The 27,482-nt window shown below is 36.8% G+C and overlaps 1 protein-coding gene across 1 annotated transcript in view; it reads left to right on the forward strand.

Annotated features, from left to right (window-relative positions):
- PAK2 (p21 (RAC1) activated kinase 2) overlaps positions 1-27,482 on the forward strand; it is an 85,537-nt gene that overhangs the window by 45,369 nt on the left and 12,686 nt on the right. The window contains exons 3-13 of the mRNA XM_045903101.3: positions 10,247-10,347; positions 10,685-10,832; positions 12,691-12,722; positions 13,437-13,544; positions 14,919-15,051; positions 16,450-16,513; positions 17,957-18,005; positions 18,497-18,609; positions 19,956-20,073; positions 21,606-21,705; positions 24,041-24,237. Of these exons, the coding sequence (XP_045759057.1) occupies positions 10,247-10,347; positions 10,685-10,832; positions 12,691-12,722; positions 13,437-13,544; positions 14,919-15,051; positions 16,450-16,513; positions 17,957-18,005; positions 18,497-18,609; positions 19,956-20,073; positions 21,606-21,705; positions 24,041-24,237 (1,163 nt within the window). The remainder of the gene's footprint in view (positions 1-10,246; positions 10,348-10,684; positions 10,833-12,690; positions 12,723-13,436; positions 13,545-14,918; positions 15,052-16,449; positions 16,514-17,956; positions 18,006-18,496; positions 18,610-19,955; positions 20,074-21,605; positions 21,706-24,040; positions 24,238-27,482) is intronic.

Raw genomic sequence — 27,482 nt, forward strand, 5'->3', positions numbered from 1 at the left:
TCATAGCACATTCATGGGGCTGAGTACAGTCCAGTGTGACTTGAAAGCAGACAGGAGGAAAGAATAATAGCATGATGTGTGGAGGAAACTGCAGACAGGAGAGGAAGCTAAACAGGTGGGCAGGGAGCAGGTCATAAAGGGCCTTGTATTCCATGCTACAGAGCTCAGATTTTATCCTGTTTCCTAGGGAACCATTACAGAATTTTAAATAGGGGAGGGACCTGGACACATTTTTGTCTTAAAGAGGAGAGACTAGTAGCTGTATAGAAAGTAGGTATGTTGGAGGCCTAAGACTGAAGTTGGAAACTAGTTAGGAGGATTTTGCAGTAATCCAGGTGAGAAATGGCTTAACAAGTCCAGTAGTTTCGTTAATAAAAATGGTAATGAGCCACTGTCTTGGCTTATTTTTAAAAAGCTCTATTCAGTCAGCGTTGAATGATACAGTACTTACTAACCAAGGCAATTTTCTAATTCAGTCTGTATGCACTTTCACTTGTGGTTAGTGATGAAGATGACGGAACTGTAAATCCCCTTCTGGTCTAAAAATTGAATTCTAAGATTAATAAGAGTAGCCCATACCCATCTTCCTATTTTTTAGAGAATACCCTTCTTTGTGACGAAACACAAAGGTTTACTAATTTGAAGCTGTTCTGGGTCAAAGAACAAAGGGGTAATCACTGATTCTGTTAGAGTAGAAATAGAGGAGTCTTCTTTTTAGAGAGATGGGGATTTTTTTAGCCTTAGACTTTAGCTCCAATGTAGCCTAAAAGGTGGTGGTCTTAAAAAATGTGGCAGTGACGTCCTTAGGATTCTTGTTAAGCACCTTCTGTGTAACACATGACATAGGGCCCCACCTCTTAGCAGAAAGTTGCTGCCTGCCTGCTTGTTTTATCGTCTGATAAAGTTGGAAAGTGGTTCTAAGAATCTTGTTTCCCCCTCCTACCCTAACAAGTTGTGGGTTTTATTGAAAGAATTTTCTTTCCCTGATTCATTACTTCCCAGCAAGTGATCCAGTTGCCTGGTGGACATCTGTTGATAGATGATTGTGGGGTTTTTTGTTGGTGGCGGTCCTTATAGTTCTTGGTTTCCAGAGTTATAAAGGAATGATTCTTTTTATGTAACAGTAGCCTTCCCACGGATTGTTTGATTTGAGACATGCTTCACTATCTTTTTGTTTTAGATATTTTTTTAAAATATCCCTTTCCCTTCCTAAGACAACTGAAATACAGGGAATATTTGTGTGTGTGTGTGTGTGTGTGTGTGTTATATAAAAAACAAATGAAATTAAATAGATTTTTAGGATACTGGGTCACTTCCTTTATAGTGAACTAATGTATTTAAATGTCTCAAGTTCTGCTTGTTTTTACTTCTTTCCTTTAACTTTTTATTCTGTACTCCTAATATATGTGAAACTTTCTTTAATATATGTCTCTAAACTCAACATTCCCAAGTTGAAAAATATGGCTGGGCCTTAGACACAGATGGAACCAGGAATTATCTTGCTATATGTCTTGTCTTTTTCCATGTTACCTGGCTTTAGTTTTTTAATTTCAGGCTGTTTTTTCTCTCTGTGTTAGGAAACAGCCCTCAACAGTTTTTGGCATTTATTTCTTAGAACTTCATTCACTAGTGAGGGACTGATTTTCAGGGTGTTAAGTCTGGCTTAGTTTAGGTATTCACTGCTGACCCACGCTTATTGGCTGGGAGTGTGCAGGGAACAATGGCTAACCTGGCTTGAATTTCATGCCTACCTTGGACCAATCATCTGTAGTCAGGGTCATTTAAGAGAATAGTATCTTTGCCAACCACATGCATATCAAAAGTGGGATTCTGAGCAGATATTTTAAAAGAAGAGGAAACAAGTACTTTTATAGTACATGAAATTGTTTTTCTGTCATCAATTCAGAGCCATATAAAAAGTAAACTATTAGTTTATAGTTGGTTAATAAATATTTCCTCCTATATGCAGGATACGGAGTTAGAAGTCTAGGGACTTCTAAAGAGAAGTAGAGGGCATGACCTCAGAATACTCACAGTGTAGGTGAAAATGAGAGGTTGTTTATGATAGATGGAACTGTGCATTTCAGTAGAGATAGCAAAATTTGTACTAGACTTAATAGTTACAGTTCCCTCTGCTCCTTGCCACACCTAATGTGCCCTGCCCGCTTACCATAGTCAGATCTCTTATAAATAAATAGGTGTCAAAGAGACCTAAAAAGTAGGTGGACATTTGAGCACAAATCTATCATCACTAGTCAAAAAAAAAATGGTATGTTTTCTGCTAATGCTAGGTCAGTAGCATCTTGTAAACAAAAAATAGTGTACAGTGACATTCCAACTGTAGATATGCAGACCTATCAAACAACATGACTTTTAGCTCGTTTATATTAGAAGACTTTTCTGGTTAACAAAGCAGATTGACAATATAGCAGGTTAACCACATGCCTCTATTTGCTATCCCTCCCCAGACCCAAGTAAAATGACAGTTAAAAAAAATTTTTTTTATATCACAAGGGCAAAGGGAATAGAGGAAGAGACGTAGTATACATATTTGAAAGATGGAAGGATGGAAAAGTGGTATCTGACTAAACTGAACAGACAAGGACCTATCCTAAGCATTTGCAGATGGCAATGTCTGTGAGAAGTGAACCGGTTTCCTTGTAAAAATCTCAGAGGCTTAGGATTTAGAGACATACAACATGATGTGTGGGGGGGGGGGGAGCTATAATACACAGGCTGAAAAAGGGGGGGACTTAATTGAAAATCTATGTAGGTAGTCTCAGAGGCCCCTTAAGATCCCTTCTTTACCCCATATAGCCAATGAAATGTTTTAAATCCCATCCTCCAGTAGAACAAAAGAACAAACTGATGTTTATATGTATTCGAGGAGAAATTAAACCCTCATTTTTGTCAGAGGAGTCAGTGAAAGGTGTAGCACAAGAATAAGAAAGGCAGATTCCTTAACTATAGGAAACAAACAGGATTGCTGGAGGGGAGGTGGGGGGGGGAATGGGGTAACTGGGTGATGGGCCTTAAGGAGGGCACTTGATATAATGAGCACTGGGTGTTATATGCAACTGATGAATCACTAAACTCTATCTCTAAAACTTAGAAAAAAAAGAAGAAGAAAGGCCAATTCGAAGCAAGTTAACATGTAAAACTTGTTTCCTCTGCCCTGCTTTCACAATACTTGTAGCTTGACTCAAAGCCCTCAGACTAGAGATTGGAAGATTTTTCTCTGGATAAACAAATGTCCTAGAAAAAAATACTTTAGGTACCCCACCCCCACCCCCATCTTCAATGAAAAGGCTGACTTATCTTCCAGTTAACTTTTTAATACTTTGTTGTATGAGTAGACAGCAAAGGATTTCCAGACATTTGAGAAAAACCCTTAATATAAGAGAGGATAAAACAACAGGGGATAAAAAAGAAATATAGAAGAAACAGACAATGGAGGTGAAGAAAACCAACCTATACACACTATAATCTTCAAAGAGAAAATCAATGGCATCCATGAAACAAGGAAAATATTCTCAGAGAAAGAACGATCAGAAAAAAATGAGAAGTAATTATTGGGAAATGAACATTTAAGATTACCAAAGCAAACAAAAGGTATCAATAGGTGGAAGATTGGAAGACAGTCAAGAAAATTCTCCCAATTCTTGGACAAAAATACAAAGATGGAAAATATGAGAGGAAATAATATGATGTACTGATCTAATAGTAAACAAAGAAAATAATCCAAGAAATAATAGGAAAAATTTCCCAGATCTGAAGAATATGATTTCCAGATGGAAGGGACTTGCTGAGTACTCAGCTCAATGAAAGAATAAAGACCATATCAAATCATATCCTGAAATTTCATAATACCACAGATAAGACAGCAAAACCTGTTATACTTCCAGTCAAGATGGAGTAACAGGGACCAGATTTATCCCTCCATGTGAAAGAACTAAAACACTGGGGAAAAAACACACAAAATAATGGTTTTCATGATGTTGTACATCAGATAATAAAGGAAATCAGTCATTGAGAGATGGGAAACAATGGGGGTGAATCCTGCAATTGACCCAGCTTACTGCCTGGAGTGAGTTGGCAGGCTGCAGCAAAGGGAGGAACAATTAGGTGGTCTCCTAGAGCTAAGAAAGAGAGCTGGGAGTTGAGAGATGTCAAGGCAGCTAGTTTTTATACGCATACCAGAGAAAGAGAGAAGGATCTGTAGAAGTCCCCCTTGAGTCTTCAGTAGCACATGTATGTGAGAATAACTACCCAGAGCTGGAAAAGGAACCGCTGGAAATGATGAGAGGAAACTATCCTTGATGCTCACACAGGGCCTAGAATATTTCCTATTCCCACCGGTCAGAATAAGAAACATTGAGTAGAGGTCTTGCCTAAGTAATGGGGCAGAATTAGCTCTAGATTAAATGTTGCTCCAATTTTGCCTAACAAAACTTTAATACCTAAAAGGATCACTGTTTATAAATATGTTTCTCCCTTGTATGAGTAAACAGCTAAGAATAACAAGCTCACCAGTATTTATAGGAATACAAAAATATCTAGCACCTACCAGGGGAAAGTTTTCAATGTCTGGCATCCATTCAGTATTTTCCAGGCATGCAAAGACCCATAATGAATAAAATCCACCAATTGGAATCAATCCAGAAATGACACAGATGATGAATTAATAGACAAGGATATTAAAACGGTGAAATAATTGTATTCCATATGTTGAAAAACCCGAAGGAAAGATTGGGCATATTTAGAGGTAGCAGTGGAAAATAGAAAAAAGAACAAATCAAATTCTAGAGATTGAAAATACAATGGACAGATTAACAGTAGATCAGGCATTTCAGAAGGAAAGATAAGTGAATTTGAAGACCATGGCAATAGAAACCATCTAAAATGAAACTTAGAAGAAAAAAAGTGAAACGAGTGAATAGCCGTGGGACAAACTGCATGCAGAGCTAATATAAGCGTAAATGAAGTCTCCAAAAAATGGAAAGGGGAAGCATTAAAAAAAAAAAGTTTTTAAAAAGTGGCTGAAAACTTTACACATTTAATGAAAGCTATAAACCCATAGATTCAAGAAGTTCAGTCAATTCCAAGCACAAGAAATATGATGAAAACTACACCACAACACATAATCAAATTGTTTAAAACTAGTGATAAAGATAAAATTTTTTTTTAATATATATATTTTTTAAGATTATTTATTTATTTGACACAGAGAGAGAGAGAGACAGACAGCAAGAGAGGGAACACAAGCAGGGAGAGTGGGAGAGGAAGAAGCAGGCTTCCGCGGAGCAGGGAGCCCGATGTGGGGCTCGATCCCAGGACCCTGGGATCCTGACCTGAGCCGAAGGCAGACGCTTAATGACTGAGCCACCCAGGCGCCCCTTAATATTTTTTATTGTTTATTTATTTGCTAGAGAGCAGGGGGGAACACAAGCAGAGGGAGAAGCAGGCTCCCCGCTGAGCAAGGAGCCCGATGTGGGACTTGATCCCAGGACCCTGGGATCATGACCCGAGCCGAAGGCAGACGCTTAATGACTGAGCCACCCAGGCGCCCCAAAGAGAAAATTTTAAAAGCTTTCAGACCTTTGGCTCAATTTCTGTGAACCAACAACAAAAAAAAACACATTGTTGTAAGCCAAAAAATAAGCTGCCAGAAAGAAAAGACACATTACATACAGAGGAACAAAATATGACAGTGAATTTCATGGAAGTAACAGTGCATCTCAGAAGACAAGAAGGAACATCTTTAAAGTACTGAAAGAAAAAAAAATCTGTCAACTTAGAATTCTGTATCTTGTGAACATATCTTTCAAAAATGAAGGGGAAACAAAAGACTTCTTGTAATGTATAAAGGCTGAAAGAATATATCACCAGCAGGCCTGCCCTGTAAGAATTGTTAAACCAAATCATTCAGGCAGAAGGAAAATGTTGTCAGATGGAAATGTGGATCTGCATAAAGGAATGAAAATCACTGAAAATGGCAAATGTTTTTTATCTAAGTCTCTGAACTGAGTTTTTAAGAAATGAAGTCCTGATACATTCTGTCACATAGATAAACCTCAAAAACTAAGTAAAAAAAGCCATTTAACAAAAGACTGCACATTGTGTGGTCCTATTTATATGAAATGGCCAGAATAGGCAAATGTGTGGTGACAGAAAGATTAATGGTTACCTCGAGCTTGGGAGGAGAAGAGGGAACAACGAGAAGTGATTGCTAATGAGTACTAGGCTTCTTTTAGGGATGAAGACAATGTCCACAGTTAGATTATGGTGATGGTTGCACAACTCTCTCTATATATACTAAAACCCAGATGAACTTTATTAAAGAGTTACTATTTAAAAAAACAACAAAGGAGATAAAAGGGAATTATAAAAAATACTTAGTAAATCAAAAAGAGGAAATGTAAACAAAGAGTAGAGAGCCAAGAATAGAGAAAACAAATTATGGAATGGTGGGTTTAAACCTAGCTATATCAGGGTGCCTGGTGGCTCAGTTGGTTGAGTGTCTGACTCTTGATCTCAGCTCAGGTCTTGATCTCAGGGTTGTGAGTTCAAGCCCTGCATTGGGCTCCACACTGGGCGTGGAGCCTACTTAAAGATAGATAGATGATAGATAGATAGATACATAGATAGATAGATACATAGACAGACTGTAGACTTAAAAATAGACAATAGAGGGGCGCCTGGGTGGCTCAGTTGGTTAAGCGACTGCCTTCGGCTCAGGTCATGATCCTGGAGTCCCTGGATCGAGTCCCGCATCGGGCTCCCTGCTCGGCGGCGAGCCTGCTTCTTCCTCTGACCCTCCCGCCTCTCATGTGCTCTCTCTCTCTCATTCTGTCTCAAATAAATAAAATCTTAAAAAAAAAAAAATAGATGATAGAAAAGAAAAAGTAAACCCAGCTATATCAATAATCACATTAAATGTAACTGATCTAGATACCCCAATTAAAAAGCAGAGGTTAGGGGTGCCTGGGTGGCTCAGTCGTAAGCGTCTGCCTTCGGCTCAGGTCATGATCCTGGGGTCCTGGGATCGAGCCCCACATTGGGCTCTCTGCTAGACTGGGAGCCTGCTTTTCCCTCTCCCACTCCCCCTGCTTGTGTTCCCTCTCCAGCTGTCTCTCTCTCTCTCTGTCAAATAAATAAAACCTTAAAAAAAAAAAAGCGCAGGTTATTAGATTACTAACTATATACTGTCCACAAGAAATCCACTTAAAAAATATAAAGCCACAAAATAGGTTAAAATAAAAGGATTTTTTTTTTTTTTTAAGCTAACATTGAAAAGAAACCTGGACTGGCTAAAATCAGATAAAGTAGATTTTAGAGCAAAAAATACTGCTCTAAATATTTAAGGGATAAGGATAGGGAATAGGTTTTTTTTATAATGGTAATAAGGTCAGTTCTAAAGTCAGTTCATCAAGAGGATATAATAGAAGTAAACATTTATGCACTTAATAATAGAGCTTTGAAATACATGAAGCAAAAACAGATATAATTTTAAGGAGAAATAGACAATTCCAGCTATAGTTGGAGATTCCAGTATACTTCTCTCAATAATTGGTAGAGCAAGTAGACAGAAGATTGCTAAAACTATCAATCAACTTTGACCAGTTGACATTTATAGAACACTCTATCTAGCAGAATACACATTCTTTCTAAGTGAACATGGAACATTTACTGAGATCACATTCTAGGGAGATTTTTTAAAGCCTAATAAATGTGGGAAGATGCAAATCACACAAAGTATATTCCATGACCACAATGTAATTAAATTAGAAATCAATAACAGAAAAATCTCTGGAAATATTTCGAAAAAAAAAAACCCCACTTCCAAATCAATGAAGAAATCAAAAGGATACTTAGGAAGTATGTTAAACAGAATGAAAATGCTGCTAAGGCAATACTTAGAAGAAAATGTATAGTATTAAGCACCCATATGAGAAAAGAAGAAGATTTTTTATGTCAATGACTTAAGCAAAGCCATCTTAATAAACTAGAAAGGAAGAATGAGTAAGATCCAAAGTAGTAGAAGAAAAGAAATAATAAAATTCAAAGTGGACATCAATAAAATAGAAAAATCGGGGCACCTGGCTGGCTCAGTCGGTTAAGCATCTGCCTTCAGCTCAGGTCGTGATCCCAGGGTCCTGGGATCGAGCCCCACATTGGGCTCCCTGCTCCTTGGGAGGCCTGCTTCTCCCTTGTGTTCCCTCTCTCGCTGTGTCTCTCTCTGTCAAATAAATAAATAAAATCTTTTTAAAAAAATTAATAAAATAAAATAGAAAAATCAATGAAACCATAAGCTGATTTATCGAGAATATCAATAAAATGGGTAAACCTCTAGATAGACTGAAGGCGGGGGTTGGGGGAGAGACACAAATTACCAGTATTGAGAATGAAAGAGGGTGGCATTTTTACAGATACTAAAAATGATTAGGTAACATGGGGCCCCTGGGTGGCTCAGTCGGTTAAGCGCCTGCCTTCGGCTCAGGTCATGGTCCCAGGGTCCTGGGATCGAGCCCCGCATCAGGGTCCCTGCTCTGCGGGAGGCCTGCTTCTCCCTCTCCCTCTGCTTGTGCTCTGCCTGCTTGTGTTCGCTCTCTCTGTCAAATAAATAAATAAAGCCTTAAAAAAAAAAAGAAATTAACAAATTCAGCATGTTAAAAGTGCAAAAATTTCCTGAAAGACAAATTTTCAAAGTTCATTCAAGAAGAAATAGGTAACCTGGAAACACTGTCTCTCTAGGAAAATTTAGTTTGTAGTTATTAACCATCCACAAAGAAAGTGTCAGACCCATATGGTTCCACATTTAAGGAAGAAGTATCAACAGTTCTACATAATCTTGCAGAAAATGGAATGGAAAGGAATACTTCCCAATTTATTTATTTTTAAGATTTTATTTATTTGACAGAGAGCACAAGCAGGGGGAGCAGCAGAGGGAGAGCGACCGACTGAGCCACCCAGGGGCCCCTCAAGGCTTATTTTTAAAGTACAACTGTGTGGGGCGCCTGGGTGGCTCAATTGGTTAAGCGTCTGCCTTCAGCTCAGGTCATGTTCCCAGGGTCCTGGGATCGAGCCCCGCATTGGGCTCCCTGCTCAGCAGGGAGCCTGCTTCTCCCTTTCTCTCTGCCTGCCCCTCTGCCTACTTTTGCTCTCTGTCTCTCTGTCAAATAAATAAATACAAAATATCTTTAAAAAAAATAATAAAAAAATAAAGTACAACTGTGAAGGCAGGCTGGTATTGGCATAAAGATAAAGAGATCATTGCAACAGAGTTATGTATCTAGAAATAGACCCAGGCATATATGGACAATTGATTTTCAACAGTAGTTCAAAATGGCATTGACTTTCTAAATAGCAACACTGGAAATGAGAAGTTCTGAGGGGGGGGAAAGCATTTTCAACTAAATATATATGTATATAGTCAAGAAGTATCAAAGGGGTAAACCAAAAAAGAAGAGAACAAAGTAACCAGAAAATAGATTCTAGCAAGGGTAAAAGTGAAGGAATGTCCTAGGACAACAACTCTGCCAGAAGCCCAGGCATACTACTGCAGATCAGAGCAGGAGGATCTGAGAGCAAGGCGGAGGGGGGGAGGGGGGCGCGGTGAGGCATGGGGGCGGAGAGGAACGAATGTGTTTGAATTACAGAGAATATTATTGATGTGTGTCAGAAATGTAGCAGAAACAGTTGGTAGAACCATGGAAAAAGCGGGAAGCATTAAGATGTAGCAGTTACTAACTTTAATAAAAAGAGGAAGGGCTAGAGTTGCTCAAGAAAGGTGGCACGCTCATTGTAAATTCTTCGTTTATACAGTCTATATTACCTACACGGCATAGTAATGTAAGTTTTTCTTTTGGGATGAATAGAGCCGAATGGAAATAGGACTTGATAGACTTTGTTTTCCAAGTTGCTCAGTATCTGAAGTGTAGGCCTCTATTTTCGAGAACCATTGCTCTAAAGGGCTGTTTCTTCTGCCCTGTGCTCTTTTATTCAGGCCTGGTGCTGAGTCAGTCCAGGTACCTCTTTAATCAGGACACAGCTGTGGTGGTCCCCACCCCTGCTTGAAGACAGAATAGGTTACTTTACTTTTATCAGTTTCCTATCAGCCAGTGTCTTTAGGGGAGATCTCTTCTAGAATAACTTTGTTCCTAATCCGTTCTTTGGAGAAACATGATTATGAGTACCTTTATTCATTGTGTTTAAATAGGCTGGTTCTTTTTTTAATGCCCTTTAGGAAGTAAGAAGAAAGAAAAGGAACGGCCAGAAATTTCTCCTCCATCTGATTTTGAGCACACCATCCATGTTGGCTTTGATGCGGTTACTGGAGAATTCACTGTAAGTTTACCCAGTTGGGACTCATTTAGGTATCAGCACTCAGACCTTTCTTTGCATGATTAAGTTTCAAGTTAACTTTTCTATCCACATGTTGACTGTGGATTCTTAGTGCTTTTCTCTTCTTATAAAAGTGTTTGTGGTTGAATGTATTTTTTTCTTAGGGAGCTGAGCCCATTAGTTAGAATTATGCAAAATAGATTTAGAAAAATAAGACGTTTTATAATTTAATCAAGGCTACAATTGATTGGCTTGTTTTTATGTGTTTTGTCATTAACCTCTGGAAATTGATTTTATTGGACAACTCAAAACAACTAATTTCTGAATATCTTTTTGTTAGGGCATGCCAGAACAGTGGGCACGATTACTACAGACCTCCAATATCACCAAACTAGAGCAAAAGAAGAATCCTCAGGCTGTGCTGGATGTCTTAAAGTTCTATGACTCCAACACAGTGAAGCAGAAATATCTGAGCTTTACTTCTCCTGGTAAGACGTCATACTGTGGTAGAAGGCTGATTCAAATGGGATCACAAAATTGTGAAGCACATCTAGATAAAAAGATTGCTTCTGGAAAAATAAAAAGCTAAGCTATGGTTCTTGTCTCTTTTGTTGCCCCCTGTGTAGATCTGCCTTTTGTAAACTAATTGGGGCAGCTTTTATGCATAATTTGGAGTCTGGGCAGTATGTTAATCTCTTAGTTTTGCCAAAAGTGGATGTTTTGGCCTTTTGTTTCTTTTTTCATGTCACTGCTTTGGAATGACTCCCAGCAATAGAAGAGAAAGGTGCTGATTTATAGGCATGTTCATACTAGAAATATATTTATTGTTAGTAGGACAGGAGGAGGGTTGTTAGCTATATTAAATACATAGACTTTGAAGTAAAAAATGGTTAAGTCCATTCAAAAATTGAAACTTATCAAATATATAAACATAAAATAAGCATTAGAATGAAAAGATTTTACACCTTGGAATTAGAGTATCATTAGGTCAGAATTGAAGTATAGTGGGTTTTTTAAAATAGTTTATTTGTTCAAATCAGGATCAGAATAAAGTCCATACATTATAGTTGATTGCTGTATCTCTTGAATCTCTTTTGATGTTTAGGCTCCCTCACGTGGATTCTCATACTCTTTTCCTTGCAGTTTATTTGTTGAAGAAACAGGACCATGGGTCCTGTTTCCTTCAGTGGATTTTGCTAATTACATCCCCAGGGTGTCTTTATGTTTCTCTGACCCTTAAAATCATACATGTAGTTTTAATTAACTATATTTAATTTGATTACGTTTTCAAAGAAATAAGGGCTGTGCTCAAGGAAAAAATAGAGACCACTTGGCCAAATGATCTTGACTTTTTTACTTAGATACTGACCTTTACATCCTTAGCAAAAGGTCAGACTTGTCCCTAGAACTTTTGTGTCAGTAAGTTTGTGTAAATTAGTATTTTTTTAAATCAGTGTTTGACCAGAAAATGGTATGTTCTTTTCACCCTATTTTTTATGTTATATATATGTTAAAGTTATGTTAAATATATACCTTTAATATAATATTTGTGAATATGTATTTATTTATATAAATACTTACATTTATATTATATACTTACACAAATAACAAATATAAGTATGTTTTATGTTATATTAATGTATAATATATGTTAAATATTAATATAGTATATTGTAATTACATAATTATATTAATATTATTTAGCACATATTGTTAGATATTATATATATGTATAAAAAATATAAAAGTCTCTGGGCCTTTTGAAAAGTAAAAAAAAACAAAACTTGCTCTTCTAAACTCCAGAATGAATGTTTTGACAGTTAGTCTTCATGAACTGTGTTTTGCCTTCAGGAATATGCTGTCTTATTGATCAAAATTTATGTCAAGAATTTTCCTTTGCACAATTGCTATTGTTTGAGTAATTGCTTTAAATTTCTCAATAGACAGTTTTCTGGAGAAAGTATTACTATGAATAACTTCTGTTTTGTTTTAATAAATACACATTGAGAAGTATAGTTACAATTGTTTTAATAGCTTTATTATAGTTCACATGCTATAAAATTCACCCATTTGAAGCATACAAGTCAATGATTTTTAGTAAATTTACAGAGTTCCATTAAGATTTGAGATTTGTTAGCACATCTTTTATAAATTCATATTTGAATACTGATATTGTCATTTTTCTCAAGGTTTACTTCATCTTAAAACGAAATCAGTCTAAGAATATTTTACTTGCTCTGCTTTGTATTTTCTTCCATTTATTATTTTTTTTCTTCCCTTTACTATATAGAAGTTGTTTTATTTTTTGAGTTGTTGACTTAGCATTATTTTCTGTTTTGTATTCAGAGAAAGATGGCTTCCCTTCTGGAACACCAGCAGTAAGTTAATTTATTACTTCTTACAGCTCTTGTTCTAACTTAAGTTACCCAAAACAAATCTCAGTTTTTATTTAACTGTCTAAAATAAATTACAGCCATCAAAATAAATAACTACTTAATATATTTTAAGTTGGCCACTTGATTAAGCAAATAAGGAAGCCATATTAAGTAAACAGTTTCCTCAATTAGGAAGAAATAGCCTTCTTGAGTTATATGAAGACAAAAGGTGGTAATATGTAAAGTACCTACCTAGCATACACCTGGCATGCAATAAGCTCTTTATAAAGGTTAACGTCTTCTTTTATTTTATCAGCCACCATTTTTGATGGTGAATCTAGCTGTCTTAAATGACCGAAAATGACTCTGACTTATACAAATCCTAGAGGATCTTTGTTTTTGGTTTTAACAAATAAAGTGATTGTTTCCTTTTAGGGCTTGTTTAAGGGACATAAAATTCTCCATATAAAATGTATAGATTTTCTATTAAGAAAACTTGATACTTGCTATAAACATTTATTTCATAAACTTTTGTATAAGTTATAGAATTGCCTTTACTTTTTAAGTGATTAGATTAGAACCATTGAGGTTTTATCGTTTTGAAATGAGCTATTAAAGAAATACATTTTTTCAAGTATGTCAAGAAAAGAGAGTCCTATTTTAACATATTGTTGTATCTGACTTGTCTTCCTTGCTTTGCTCATGTGATTAATGCAGCTGAGTACCAAGGGATCAGAAACATCAGCAGTAGTAACAGAGGAAGATGATGATGATGAAGAGGCTGCTCCCCCTGTTATTGCCCCACGACCGGATCATACAAAATCAGTGCGTGTCTGAGTAATTGGACTCTGGGTGTCTGGGCATGTGTGTTTTTAAAAAACAGCAGTCTGTATTTGACTGCCATTAATTTTCAAAAGGTCTCAGTATGAGGAAATTTGACGAGGAGAACTCTACCTAAAAATCATTCATCAAAAAACTATTTTTTTTGAAAATTAAAATTAAATGACTTCCTTAAAAGGTAAAATAGTTACCTCATTGTTTTTCCTTTCTGTGTTACACCTTGTCTTCCAGAGAATCCATCTATTTCTCTGGCTTTCTCTATCTCAATCTCAACTACTATTATCTAAAACTTAAATCTTACTTCTTACCTAACAAATTGTGTATATAATCTCCCATTTTACATTTCTCTTAAAGCCTTGGTGTCATGCAGGAGGCTGCTGAGAGTGAAATTCCCAAGCAGATAGGGGAAAATTGAAAAAATAATGACCTTAGAGACAGAAAGAGTCCTTTCTCCCTGTACTAGTACAGGGGAAGGCGGGGCGGGATGCTGCACGGTGAAGTGCTGGTACAATCAGCAGGAAGGGCTCTGAGGACTGCTGCCGGGTCCTGATCTAACGAGAGAGGGCTCTGTTTTCTTGCTTTACCTCCTAGAATTGGCTGTTTAAAATGAAACGGTAGAACAAGGGGGATTATATAAGACTGATGATTCACTAACCTCTACCTCTGAAACCAATAATACATTATATGTTAATTGAATTTAAATAAAAATTTAAAAAAATAAAATGAAATGGTAGAAATCAACTTTGGGTAGAAGTTTTTATGAGAATTAATAGTTAATTCAGCATCTTGGTTTCCGTAATTTTTTCTCTTTATTTCTCTTCTGTAGTAAGAACATGATTTTTAAATTTGTACCTTTTTGCTTCATTGCTAGCATATCATTTTAGATCTGGTTACACTTAAATTTCATTCATAGATCTGCTATTTTGTTAGACTGACTTTTAAAATCTATACATCACGTGTCAAAAGTGTTCAACATTTATTTGTCTTAGTTAAAAGTCTTTTATTAAGACAAGTCTGAAAATATTATTCTTTAGAACACTGGAATAAACTAGTTTTGATTAAAAATCAAAGAACTGGGGTGCCTGGGTGGCTCAGTCGTTAAGCATCTGCCTTCGGCTCAGGTCTTGATCCCAGGGTCCTGGGATCGAGCCCCGCGTCGGGCTCCTTGCTCAGTGGGAAGTCTGCTTCTCCCTCTCCCACTCCCCCTGCTTGTGTTCTCTCTCTCACTGTATCTCTCACTGTCAAATAAATAAATAAAAATCTTAAAAAAAAAAAAAATCAAAGAACTGAATAGTGTACCAGTAAGAATACCTAAAAATATTTTTCCTCGGATCTCAGTAATTAACTGTCTCTCTGCAGATTTATACACGATCTGTAATTGACCCTATCCCTGCACCAGTTGGTGATTCTAATGTTGATAGCGGTGCCAAGTCTTCTGACAAACAGAAAAAGAAGACCAAAATGACAGATGAAGAGATTATGGAGAAATTAAGTATGTTACCTACATTTTACATTATTCTTTAATTGCTAATAGCTCTTGACACATTTGGCTCAGGTGGATTTTAATTTATACCTTATGTTTTGGCTTAAGACATAAATAATAAATTGTTTCCTTCTAGGAACAATAGCTTCAGTTAAACTCTGGTGAAGCCAAAATCATACTCTGATTTGCTTGTTTATTATGTGTTGACTATTGAGTAATGTCTGCAGTGATCGGTACCTTCGGGAACAATACTTTTTCCCAAAGGGCCAAATCTAAGGGTCATGGTTGGAAACCTTGTCAAAGGAAGTTTGTATATATTTATACATACTTATAGTTTCTCAATATGAGAATATAAAATATTCCCAAATAAGTAAACAATATGGCCTTCCTATATAGCTATATGTGTAAACATTAAATGTATTTTTTTTTTCTCTTCTCCCTTTTCATCAGTTAACTGTCATTGGCCTGAATCAACCGTTGGAAATAGTGTACACAGTGCCAGGGAGAGGGGAGCAATAATGTCTAATTACCAGTCTATTACAAGTCTACAGCAACTGTAGTTATAAAGAACACTGACATAGAGGGATCAGGGATCAAGGAGAAATACTATAGCTAAAGTGGCCGTAGACCTGAGATTGGGTACTTATATAAATGTGAGCTTCCTTAATGTGGATATCTCCTTTTACCTTGAGCAAGTGAAAAGTTAGTGTGGTTTTTCTCATGTTTTGACTTAGTGGTAATAAGAATATATTGTTATAGTTTTATGTCCAAATCCTAATTATAAAACTGTTTCTTGTTATGACTTTGTGAACTTTCCTAAAACAGATGTATGATTAGTTCATACTAAAGTAGAGTAATCTTTATAGAAATAAGTGGTTTCCTAAATATATTGGAAGATAGAAGGTATATGGGAAGAGTCAGAAAAGCCATTTAGGGTTATTCATCTGGATATCATTTATATTATTATTTCTGATAATAAGTAGTTTCATAACTTACCATTAGTTTAATACATTTCAGTGGAGTATGAAAAGTAGAATGACCAGCCCATCCTTCCCCAGAAATTTCCCAATTAAGACTGAACATCCCACATCCTGAGAACCCCCTTATTCTCAGACTAACACAGTTGGTCATTTTAAAATGTGTTTATTTTTGAGAAAGTGAGACGATAATTAAGACATTAGCTAGGAGGTCCAACCTCATGGAAATAATATGTCTTCTTGTTTCTGATAACTTTCCTATTAAGTTTCATTAGTGTTCTGTGTTTGAAACATACATGATTTTTGAAAGTTGTGTTTGAAAACCAACATTCTAAAATCAGTAGAGTTTATTAAAAGGAATGAGATTAGTTTACAACTTTAAAATGCTTTACTGAGCTTCCAACTTTTTGTTGTTTTTTGTTTAAAATAGGAACTATTGTGAGCATAGGTGACCCTAAGAAAAAATACACAAGATATGAAAAAATTGGGCAAGGGTAAGTATTTGTGACTCTGTTAAACAGTATATGATAATTCCTGGGTGTATAGTATGGTATCTCTCTTCTGCCTGTTGACATTGAGCACTTAGAGCATTCTATGCATGGTATTCTTGGATTTGTGTAAATAAGTAATGCATTTATTTCTACATGCTGTTACAAAGCTGTACTGTTGAGCAATGACTGTACATTGTTTTTTCTTAAATGTTATTTCCCACTGGTGGTTAAGAGATTAGATGGAAAAATTGACCACCAAATGTATTTAAAAGACAATAAGAACATTTACTACAAAATGATAGGCAATAAAAGTATGTATTTAATCACATCATTGAGTATTGAGTTTTGAGTCTCCTAATCTGATTTTGTCCAGTAATTTGTATTTTTAAACTACACTTAACTTTGTTTCTGCCTGGGAGCAAATGAACATCTTGAATTTTTAATGTTATTAATCTCTGGAAAGTATTCTGTGAATTTAGAAGAAGAGCTTGAGTCTTTTTTGAAAACTTCTTTATGAATTTCGTTCCAAAAACTAAATTTAGTAGGGTTCCTGGGTGGCTCAGTCAGTTAAGTGTCCGACTCTTGATTTCCGCTCAGGTCATGATCTCAGGGTTGTGAGATTAGCCCCTTATGGGGCTCCACGCTGGGTGTGGAGTCTGCTTAAGATTCTCTCTCTCCCTCTCCCTCCACCTCTACCTCTCAAAAAAAAATCTAAATTTTGTTGCATAACTGGTTTAATAACAAAAATTCAAAATCCTCTTAATATTCTTGAGCAAGGTAATGGATAAATTATAATATATTGAATAATATCAATAATAATAATGAGTGAACAAGTATAAGACCTATCCTAAATCCAGTGTTGAATTAAAGCAAATCTCAAAACATAAAATAAAAAATAAATTTAAAAAATTAAAAAGCAAATTGCAGAAAAATACATAAAATAAAACCACTTATAAGAAGTTTAAAACTTATGTTGAATATAGTTTATAGTGATACACACCTATGCCCTTGATAAAGTGTAGACAGATGCATGGAGAGGATGCACATCAACTACAGAATAAACACCAAATACCAGTTACTTTTGGGAGGACAGAAAGATGCCTTTGGAAAGCTCATGCAAGGACTTCAAATTTATTTGTTGGTTTTTGTTTCTTAAGCAGGGAAGTGGATCCATGAGTATATATTACTTTTTTCTTTCCTTTATCTTTTTCCTACATTTTTGTGGGTATGATATTTATGATAAATTTCTAACATAGGTTTTGGCCACAAGTATTGCCTTTCTCTTATTTTTTCCCCTTTTATGTTTGCTTTTACTCCTGTTTAAAAATGTTAAGTCATAAATGTTCTTTAATCTTTGTCCAGTTGTTCTAATTATAAAGTCTTTAGCTATATAAATGATAGTGATTTAGAAACCTAAATCTGGTTGTGTCTTTTTTCCCCCTCTAGGGCTTCTGGTACAGTTTTCACTGCTACTGATGTGGCATTGGGACAGGAGGTAGCTACTTTTTCATACTTCTGGGGGTTACCATTAGCTTTTAGTATAGGAGGAAACTAGATAAACCTGTGAATAATCAAGAGGAATCTTTTTTTCAGTTGAATATGTTAAAAGAATTACTCTGTATTTTATAGCACTTTTCTTAATAGGGGAAAAAAAGAAAGAATTATGCACTGAGTTTCATAAATAAGCAAATATTTAAAAAATTATTTTCCCAGCTTGGAATGAAAAGAGGATTAATTCCTGGCATTGGTATGACCTTGGGTTGGTTAATCAGCTTCGGGAGAAATCTAAAAGTAATTAGGCTCTGTGTATTACAAAACATTATGCATAGGCAGTGTGGAAGTAAAAGTACTACCTATAAGTTACAGTCTCATTGTATAATACAATAGATATACAATAAATTAAATTATTACCTGATTGGTGTTGGTAATTTTCTCAGAGAATTAGGAGACTTGTTCTGATTTTTTTTATTTCTGTTTCCATCATAGGTTGCTATCAAACAGATTAATTTACAGAAACAGCCAAAGAAGGAATTAATCATTAATGAGATTCTGGTGATGAAAGAATTAAAGAATCCCAACATAGTTAACTTCTTGGACAGGTAAATATGAATATTTCTTAAACAGTAGGAAAAAATGTAGAAATTTTAAGTCTCGTGTTTTGGGGGCTAGCTCAAGCACTTGCATTAGACCAGAGTAGGATGTCATGTTGAAAAGTAAGCTTGAAGGAGGAGGAGAGATAAAAGTAAAAATAGCGCATTGCAGGGGTACCTGAGTGGTTGAGTTGGTTAAGCGTCCTACTCTTGGTTTCTGCTCAGGTCATGATCTCAGGGTCATGGGAACAAGCCCAGGTGGAGCCAGGCCTTGGGCTCCATGCTCAGTGCGGGAGTGTGCTTGGGATTCTCTCCCTCCCCCTTCTGCCCCTCCCTCTACGCTCCACCCTCCACCCCCCCAACTCCCACGTGTTCTCTCTCATGCAAATAAATAAATCTTTTTAAAAAAAAAAAGGCATATTGCAGTTTAGCAGGCCTTTTTCTACATCTGTATCACCTGGCAAGTGAGGGAAAGCAGTTAAATGAAGGACATTGCTGCTGGTGCTTATATTAATTATAAATGATCAGACGCAGAAACATTAAGGAAATGAACTGTGATTCATGTGTTGATTGACAGCGGTGCCTGGCTGCATGGTTTTTAAACTTTTAGATCAGTTTCTATTTCAAATGCTGTCTTTCATGGGCAAAAATAATTTGTCTGTCAAAACCTCATTTAATTTAGGCATTGGTGTTAAGTAACAGAACAAAGAGCAGAATAGAAAATTGTATATTCTACAATTATATGGGGATTCTTAAGCAATTACATATGTGCGAATGAAAGAAGAATAGAAAAATAAATGAAAATTAAAATAGTGGTTGTATTGGAGATAGAAGATTATAGGTGACTTTCTTATTTCTACATTTAAATGTGTTTAGAATAGGAAAAAGATAACACATTTTTAAAAGATTTTAGCTTTAGTAATAGGGGCCAGGTTCGTAAAAATCAACTTTCCAGGTATATTTCCCTGCTTTTAAAAATACTATGTCACTTCAGTTTCGCATGGTGTGTGGGCTTTGGAATCCGTTACACTTGGCTTCCAATTCTGGTCCTGTCACTTACTAGCCATCTCTTCATCTGTAAAACAGGACGAATGATTCCTACCTTACAGCGTTAGTTTAATTGAAACCATCAAGTTACAATTGTGGGGCAACTTTGAAGTCACTCAGGAAAGTCCTAATGACCGTCAGTTACTTTTCTGCGCTGTTGCATTGCAGCTTGCCAGTTTTCTTCCTGGTCCTCGTGGCTTCCAGCTTTCTAGTTTCACGATTAGGGTGTCTGACATTTGAATTCTTCAGCGGAGTGGTGTGAAAGTAAAAATGTGAGTGTATTTTGTGTGTTTGTCATGGTTTTTTAGTTACCTGATGGGAGATGAACTGTTTGTGGTAATGGAGTACCTTGCTGGGGGATCCCTTACTGATGTTGTAACAGAAACCTGCATGGATGAAGCACAGATTGCTGCTGTTTGCAGAGAGGTGAGTTTATTCCCTTTCCGGTAAGTTATAGCAATGTGTAGTTAGCAGGAGGTTAAAAAAAGGGGGGGGGGGGTTAGCACAGGTGATTTTTACTATGTGAGATACTTTCTCTACATATTCTCTGCAAGTTGTCTCCATACCATTTTATCCTACATGAGAGTTTAAACCCTTTCCTTCATGTGTAAGATAATTCTGGAATGGAGCATGGATTTTTGAAGAGCCCAGCTCACAGGTAACTTTCAGTGAGGTGATCATTAAAATTTATCATCCCAACAGGGTACTTTTAAGAGTTAAAGGGAGTGCCACTCAGCAGTGGAAACAAGGACTATCTCACACCAAGCAGGACACATGTTCACCTTAAGTCTGCTTCTGGCTTTATTAAGCTCCTCAAAGGTGAAAAGCTGGTTGTTGAATTTTTAGACATACTGTTGCTTAAGCCAGTAGAATTCTGCCAAATTGCCTAAGTCTAAGCTAAAACTGAAAATTTTAATTCTGAGTTAATTATGCTCCACTGAAGGGGTAGCCCCTTTGGTTATTTCAGGAGGGGAGGAAATAAGAACTCTTTAATAATTATGAATATGGTATTTTAATAATATGATATCTCTAACATAGAGTGATCACTTAAAAACTGACAAAAACTTAAGAATGTATCCATACTTAATTTGTTTCTCTAATTTCTTTTTGTAATTATTTTAAAAATTATTTTAGGAGTTCCTCGAATTATGACAAACTTGCTTCTATTGTACAAGTGTTTTGGGGAGGATTTGTTCTTCTCAAGAATCTGCTTAAATGCTTGGTAAATGCAGGATGCCTGGGTGGCTCAGTTGGTTAAGCATCTGCCTTCAGCTCAGGTCATGATCTCAAGGTCCTGGGACCGAGTCCCACATTGAGAAGTCCCTGCTTCTCTCTGCCTGCCGCTCCCCTTGCTTGTGCTCTCTCTCTCTGACAAATAAATAAAATCTTTAAAAAAAATGCTTGGTAAATGTAGTACAGTAATACACAGTTTATCTGTTTTTTTCCTTGAATGAATAGTAGAATATTTTAAATGAGATTTTTAGTTGTTATTCATAATGTACGGTCTTTATTTTGTTGTTTTCCTCTAGTGGGGGTAAGAAATAAAAACACAACTTTTTCCAAGTTTACATTTTATATTCAATTTATATTCAAAAACATAGGGACAAGCAGATCTTAAAACTCTAATCTTATTCTTGTATTTAAGGAAGGGGCAGAGTTTTTCCTCACTTCTGACTCCATGCTTTCTGAAACATGGCATAAGAGGAGAGTTACTCTTTCATCAGTGGTGTCTAGGTTGTGGATATAGCTTTATGTAAAATCCACTCTAAAAGAAATGAGGAAAACATCTTAACATCACATCAGTAAACAGCTGGATGGAACTGGACCTCCCAGGTTCTTACCTACTTTTCAAGGGCTAGATAAGAATTCTGAAGCAGTGCTCAGGCCATAAGTACTGATTATAACTTCCCTTAGACTTTTCAGGGACTGTTTCATTAATAGGTGTTTTTCTTGTTTAGTGTTTACAGGCATTGGAGTTTTTACATGCCAATCAAGTGATCCACAGAGATATCAAAAGTGACAACGTGCTTTTGGGGATGGAAGGATCGGTTAAACTTAGTAAGTAACAAATGAGGAAATAACATTTATTTGTTATTATAATTCTGGCTTTTGTTTAAGTAAAAAGAAACCAATTAATATTTTTATGACTTAATATATGGAGGGGGAGGGAGAAAATGGTAAAGAATATGGACTCTCAACTGGACAGCTTGGGTTTAAATAGCAGATCAGCTACTACTTGCTGAATAATTTGGGGTGAGTTATTTAATCTCTATTTATTTTCTCAATTAGACGGTAAGGAAAATAATAGTAACTGTCTCAGAGAGTTCTTCTGAGGATTAAAAATGTAAAGCACTGAGGAACAGTGCCTGGGACTGTCATCATCTTGGTGCTGTCTTCCAAAGATAAACTTGAATTTATCTCTGTTGTCTGTTAGGGTAAACCATTATGCTGTTCAGCTTTCTTAGGATTTGGTAGAGCATGGCCTAATTAGGGGAGGGCTCTATGACCCTGACCTGAGAGATGACAAGGAACAAAACTTCTTTTCCTAATTATCTTCTCTATCAGACATGATAGAATCATGGGGGGAAAAGTCATAGACTTCCTTTTTCTCTGCTGGCTGTAATCTGTCAGTTTCAACCATGCCCTCTAGAGGAATCAAGAAGAACTTCTATTGAGATTCCTCCAGCTATGCAAAATTCAAGGCATTTCTTGGATCAAGAGATCAAAATTTTTTCCTTCTGTTCTGCTGGCGTGTTTGACTCCTTTTTCAGTATCTCTTTTTTAAGATATTTCTTCCAGGAATTAATCAACCACAAGGAAGGGGTTCTACCAGATGGTCAAAAATATGATTACTAATCTTAATCAGCAGGCAAAATAGAAATGGACATTCTCATACTTTTTTGGTGGATACACATGTAAGCTGATTGGACTTTTGGATAATATTTTATCCTGGCTCTTCCACATACTAGATGAATGGTCTTGGATAAGTTATATAAAAATATGTATGCCTTAGTTTCCCAATTTGTAAAATGAGAATAATATTAATAAATGTACCTATCTCAAAGTTTTCATGAGGCTTAGGTATGTTAATTCCTACAAGATACTTGGAATAGTAACCTGGTTTGTTACAAGTACCCATTTTAGCTATAAATATTATAATTTGACTGAACAATTGCTCTTTTAGTATTCTCTTGGATAAAATTACTGAACATATGCACAACAATAAATACAAAGTTGTTCTCTGCAACATTGTTAACAACAACAAAAAGTACCTTAAATGTCTAGCAGTATGGGAATGGTAAAATAAATTATAATTTTGTTATTTTATAATACTGTGTGGTTATAGTAATGAAGTAGATCAATCTACAACTATGGAAAAATCTCTGAAAATAAATTTTAAGAAGCAATTTACTGGAGCACTTGGCTGGCTCAGTTGGTAGAGCATGTGACTCTTGATCTCAGAGTGGTGAGTTCAAGCCCCATGTTGGGGGTAGAGTTTACTTTTTTTAAAAAAACAGTTTACAGAGTATCCTAACTAGGCTAAATAAACCATGCAGTTCACAGGTAATATTTGTACCTATATAAATTCATAACAAAAAGTCCAAAGCTTACAAACCTAAATGTTAACAGTAAGTTATGTTTGAAGTAGAGTGGGTCGGTCTGTAGAAGGGAGGAAAAAATTCTAGATTCTCATCCCAAAGATCCCACTAAATTAACACTGAGTGCTAACCCAGGCTTTCTGCTGGGTTACAAAATGAGGTGGTTGGGGTAGAGTAATGCTGGCGAGGACCTTGTTAGGTACAGTTGCAGTGAAGGCTGGTCTTTTTCAAAAAGGGCTGTCCACTAAGTCAGATACTTAGTGATTCTAGCTTCTGTTTATTTTCTTCAGAAATAGTTCCCCTTCCTGGCGTTTTTACCTGATTTACAGAATTTAGTTTTGGTGCTCACCTTTGGTAACTTTTTCTTTTAGACCTTTTTCAACTTTATTAAAAATTTTAGGATAATTATTTAGAATAAAAGACCTGATAATTTGCCCTTTGCTTATGGGAAGTAAAAGTAAACAAAGTGAGAGTATATAACATCATCAAAATATTTGTAAACCCATTCTACATTCTACATTGTACATTGTAAACCCATTCTACAAACCCATTCTGGTTTACTTTTTTTTTTTTTAATCTCTATGCCCAACGTGGGAGAACATGATCCTGAGATCAAGAGGCACATGCTCTATGGACTCTTCAATAGCCAGGTGCCCCTGGATTACTTCTTAAATTCAGTCTTAAAAAGGAAGAGGCTGAATAGTCAAATGTAATTAAGTCATTTATCATGAACTCTAAGATGAAACTATCCATGGACACCATTAACTGTAGATATGTTTTGTTTTGTTTTATAGCCGACTTTGGGTTCTGCGCCCAGATCACCCCTGAGCAGAGCAAGCGAAGTACCATGGTTGGAACGCCATACTGGATGGCACCAGAGGTGGTTACACGGAAAGCTTATGGCCCTAAAGTGGACATATGGTCTCTGGGTATCATGGCTATTGAGATGGTAGAAGGAGAGCCTCCGTACCTCAATGAAAATCCCTTGAGGGTAAGAACAATTAAACACCAGCCTTATTTTTATTTTTATTTTTTTAAGATTTTATTTATTTATTTATTTGAGAGAGAGAGAGAGCACAAGAGGGGGGAGAAGGAGAGGGAGAAGCAGACTCCCTGCTGAGCAGGGAGCCCTATGCGGGACTCGATCCCGGGACTCCAGGATCATGACCTGAGCCGAAGGCAGTTGCTTAACCAACTGAGCCACCCAGGCGCCCCACCAGCCTTATTTTTAGAAAAATACATTTCTTCAGAACATTTATTTAGAATCTGCTTGTGCCAGCCACTAGGCAAAAATTTAGGATACAAAGTTGATATAACCTAGTCTCTGCAAAAATTATTTGCTCCTGGGTTACTGAGTTGAATGTGTTAGGTAAAGAGTTTGTAGATTTTTAGTAAGCTATATGGTTTTAAATTTTGCACATGAGTAAGACTTTGCTCACTTTTCTGCAAAGGATATCTAGATGTACTCTTCAGATTGTCAGCTTTGAACCTTGGCCTCTGTACTGCTTGGGTACACAGGAGAGGAAAACAAGATCATATATCTGAGAAAGCTGTGTAGACGGTAATGGTAAAGCTCACATTCAAACAGAAGAGTGAGGGTCCTGAGTTAACAGGTGGGGTTAGTAGACTTTAAACAATTAGATATTTCAGCAGCAGAGGTGGAGAGTTTAGGAGTTCATTTGTTCTTTTTCCTTCTGTCTTTTTCTTTCTTTTTCCTTCTACTTCTTTTAAATTACCACATATGGCTCAATATCATTCATTATTAAAGAAATGCAAATCAAAGCCCCAAAAAGATACTACTTCACACCTTCAAAAATGACTATAATCAAAAAGATGGACAATAGATGCGCCTGGGTGGCTCAGTCGGTTAAGTGGCTGCCTTCAACTCAGGTCATGATCCCAGGGTCCTGGGATCGAGCCCCGTGTCGGGCTCCCTGCTCGGCAGGAGGCCTGCTTCTCCCTCTCCCACTCCCCCTGCTTGTGTTCCCTCTCTCGCTGTGTCTCTCTCTGTCAAATAAATAAATAAAATCTTTAAAAAAATGATGGACAATAATAAGTGTTAGTGAGAATGTGAAGAAATTGGAACCCTCATACATTGCTAGTGGAAATGTAAAATGGTGCATGCAGCACATGGAAAACAATTGGACAATTCCTCTAAAAGTTAACGTTGAGTTACCATAACCTAGTAATTTCACTGCTAGATATATACCCAGGAGAATTAAAAGCATACATCCACACAAAAACTTGTACACAGATGTTCAAAACAGCATTATTCATAATAGTCAAAAGGTAGAAATAATCCAGATGTCCATCATCTGAGGAATGAGTGAACGAAAGTGGTATATCAATGCAATGGAATATTATTTAGTTATAATAAAAGTAATGAAGTACAGATACATACAACATTAAACCTGAAAGCATTACGTTAAAGAAGTCCTACACAAAAGATCACATATTGTACGATTCCATTTGCAGTCAGTTTTTGTCATTCATGGTAATGAGGTTTTGCAAAGCAACAAATACTGAATTAACAAATGCTGAAATGTTGCTTCTTGGGGAAATATAGGGTTGGGTTCCTGCAAGCCTGTGGTCACATTGTTTTTTTAAGATTTCATTTTATTTGAGAGAGAGTATGTTGCAGGGGGGGAGGAGCAGAGGGAGAGAAGCTCAAGCAGACTCCGCGCTGAGTGCAGAGCTAACTCGGGGTTCAGTCCCATGACCCTGAGATCACAGCCTGAACCAAAATCAAGAGTCGGCTCTCAACCGACGGAGCCACCCAGGCGCCCCAGCCTGTGGTCACATTTTTGTCAGCTGGTCAGTCCCTAAGCTTACTTGATGTGTGTTTGTGTTCAGAGCCATTTTCATGCATATTGTTGACTGAGTGATGTTGGAGGCCCAGCCAGTACACTCATGCCTCAGCGAAGCTTACCAGACGTGTTCTCGCCGCAAGGCATGTCACAGCCTTCTTGCACTTAGGACACTAGACAGCACATCAGCCTGGGCTTTTTGCCTCTCTGCACATGTCCACGAATGACCACAGAAACACCAAGATTATTGATTTGGGGATTACAAATTTTAGCATGAGTAGGTGAGTTTACACTAAGGAATCTGCAGGTAATGAGGATCAACAGCATGTGAAATCTCTAGAACAGGCAGATCCATAAAGATAGATTAGTGGTTTTTAGGAACTGAGGAGAAGAGGGAATAGGGAGTAACTAAAATACACGTGGGTATTCTTTTTGGAGGGATAACAGTGTTCTGGAATTAGACAGTTATGATGGTTGTACAGCTTTATGAATACACTAAGAACACTGAATTGTACACTTTAAAACGGTGATTTTTATAGTACATGAAGCAATTCTTTTTAAGTTTTTAAATTACCATATATGACTACAGGCTTATTGCCGGACTTTTTTTTCCTAACTTTTTTCCAAATAAGTTGGATTTGCTATAAAATGGGCTCCAGAGGCCAATATAATGGGTATGCATAGGTAGGGGCCCTTTCTGGGTGGCATTGGATTTTGATGCTCTTTTTCCTGAACGTTTTTCATCTCCTTGCAAAGATTCCAGTGCAGGTGAGCAATTAAGTACTTTTATAGAGGTGATTAATTTTGGAACACTTTTGAAACAATTTTTAAAACCCTCTAATTTCATTCATTTGTTTAACAAATGTTGATTCAAATACCTGCTCTGTGGTAGGCACCATACAAGGTGCTGGCACAAGGTGCTGTCTGCCGACAAAAATTCCTGCCCTCGGGCGCCTGGGTGGCTCACTGGGTTAATTGTCTTTGGCTCAGGTCATGATCTCAGGGTCCTGGGATTGAGTCTGCTTGTCCCTCTGCCCCTCCCCCTGCTTGTGCTTTCTCTGTCTCTCTCTCAAATAAATAAAATCTTTAAAAAAAAATCCTGCCCTTGGGGCGCCTGAGTGGCTCAGTCGGTTAAGCGTCTGCCTTCGGCTCAGGTCATGATCCCGGGGTCCTGGGATCGAGTCCCGCATCGGGCTCCTTGCTCCGCGGGAAGTCTGCTTCTCCCTCTCCCACTCCCCCTGCTTGTGTTCCCTCTCTGACTGTGTCTCTCTCTGTCAAAAAAATAAATAAAATCTTTAAAAAAAAAAAAAATCCTGCCCTCATAGAAGGTAGAGAGAAAAAATAAAATAATAATATGTAATAAATGATAGAGTCTTAAGTGCTGGGACTGGTAGGGAGGGAGTCAGGAGAGTGTTTGATTTCACAACAG

Source organism: Mirounga angustirostris, unplaced genomic scaffold (genome assembly GCF_029215605.1).
Source record: "Mirounga angustirostris isolate CCGP_5_RB_7025 unplaced genomic scaffold, mMirAng1.0.hap1 SCAF_1, whole genome shotgun sequence".
Taxonomy (NCBI): Eukaryota; Metazoa; Chordata; class Mammalia; order Carnivora; family Phocidae; genus Mirounga; species Mirounga angustirostris.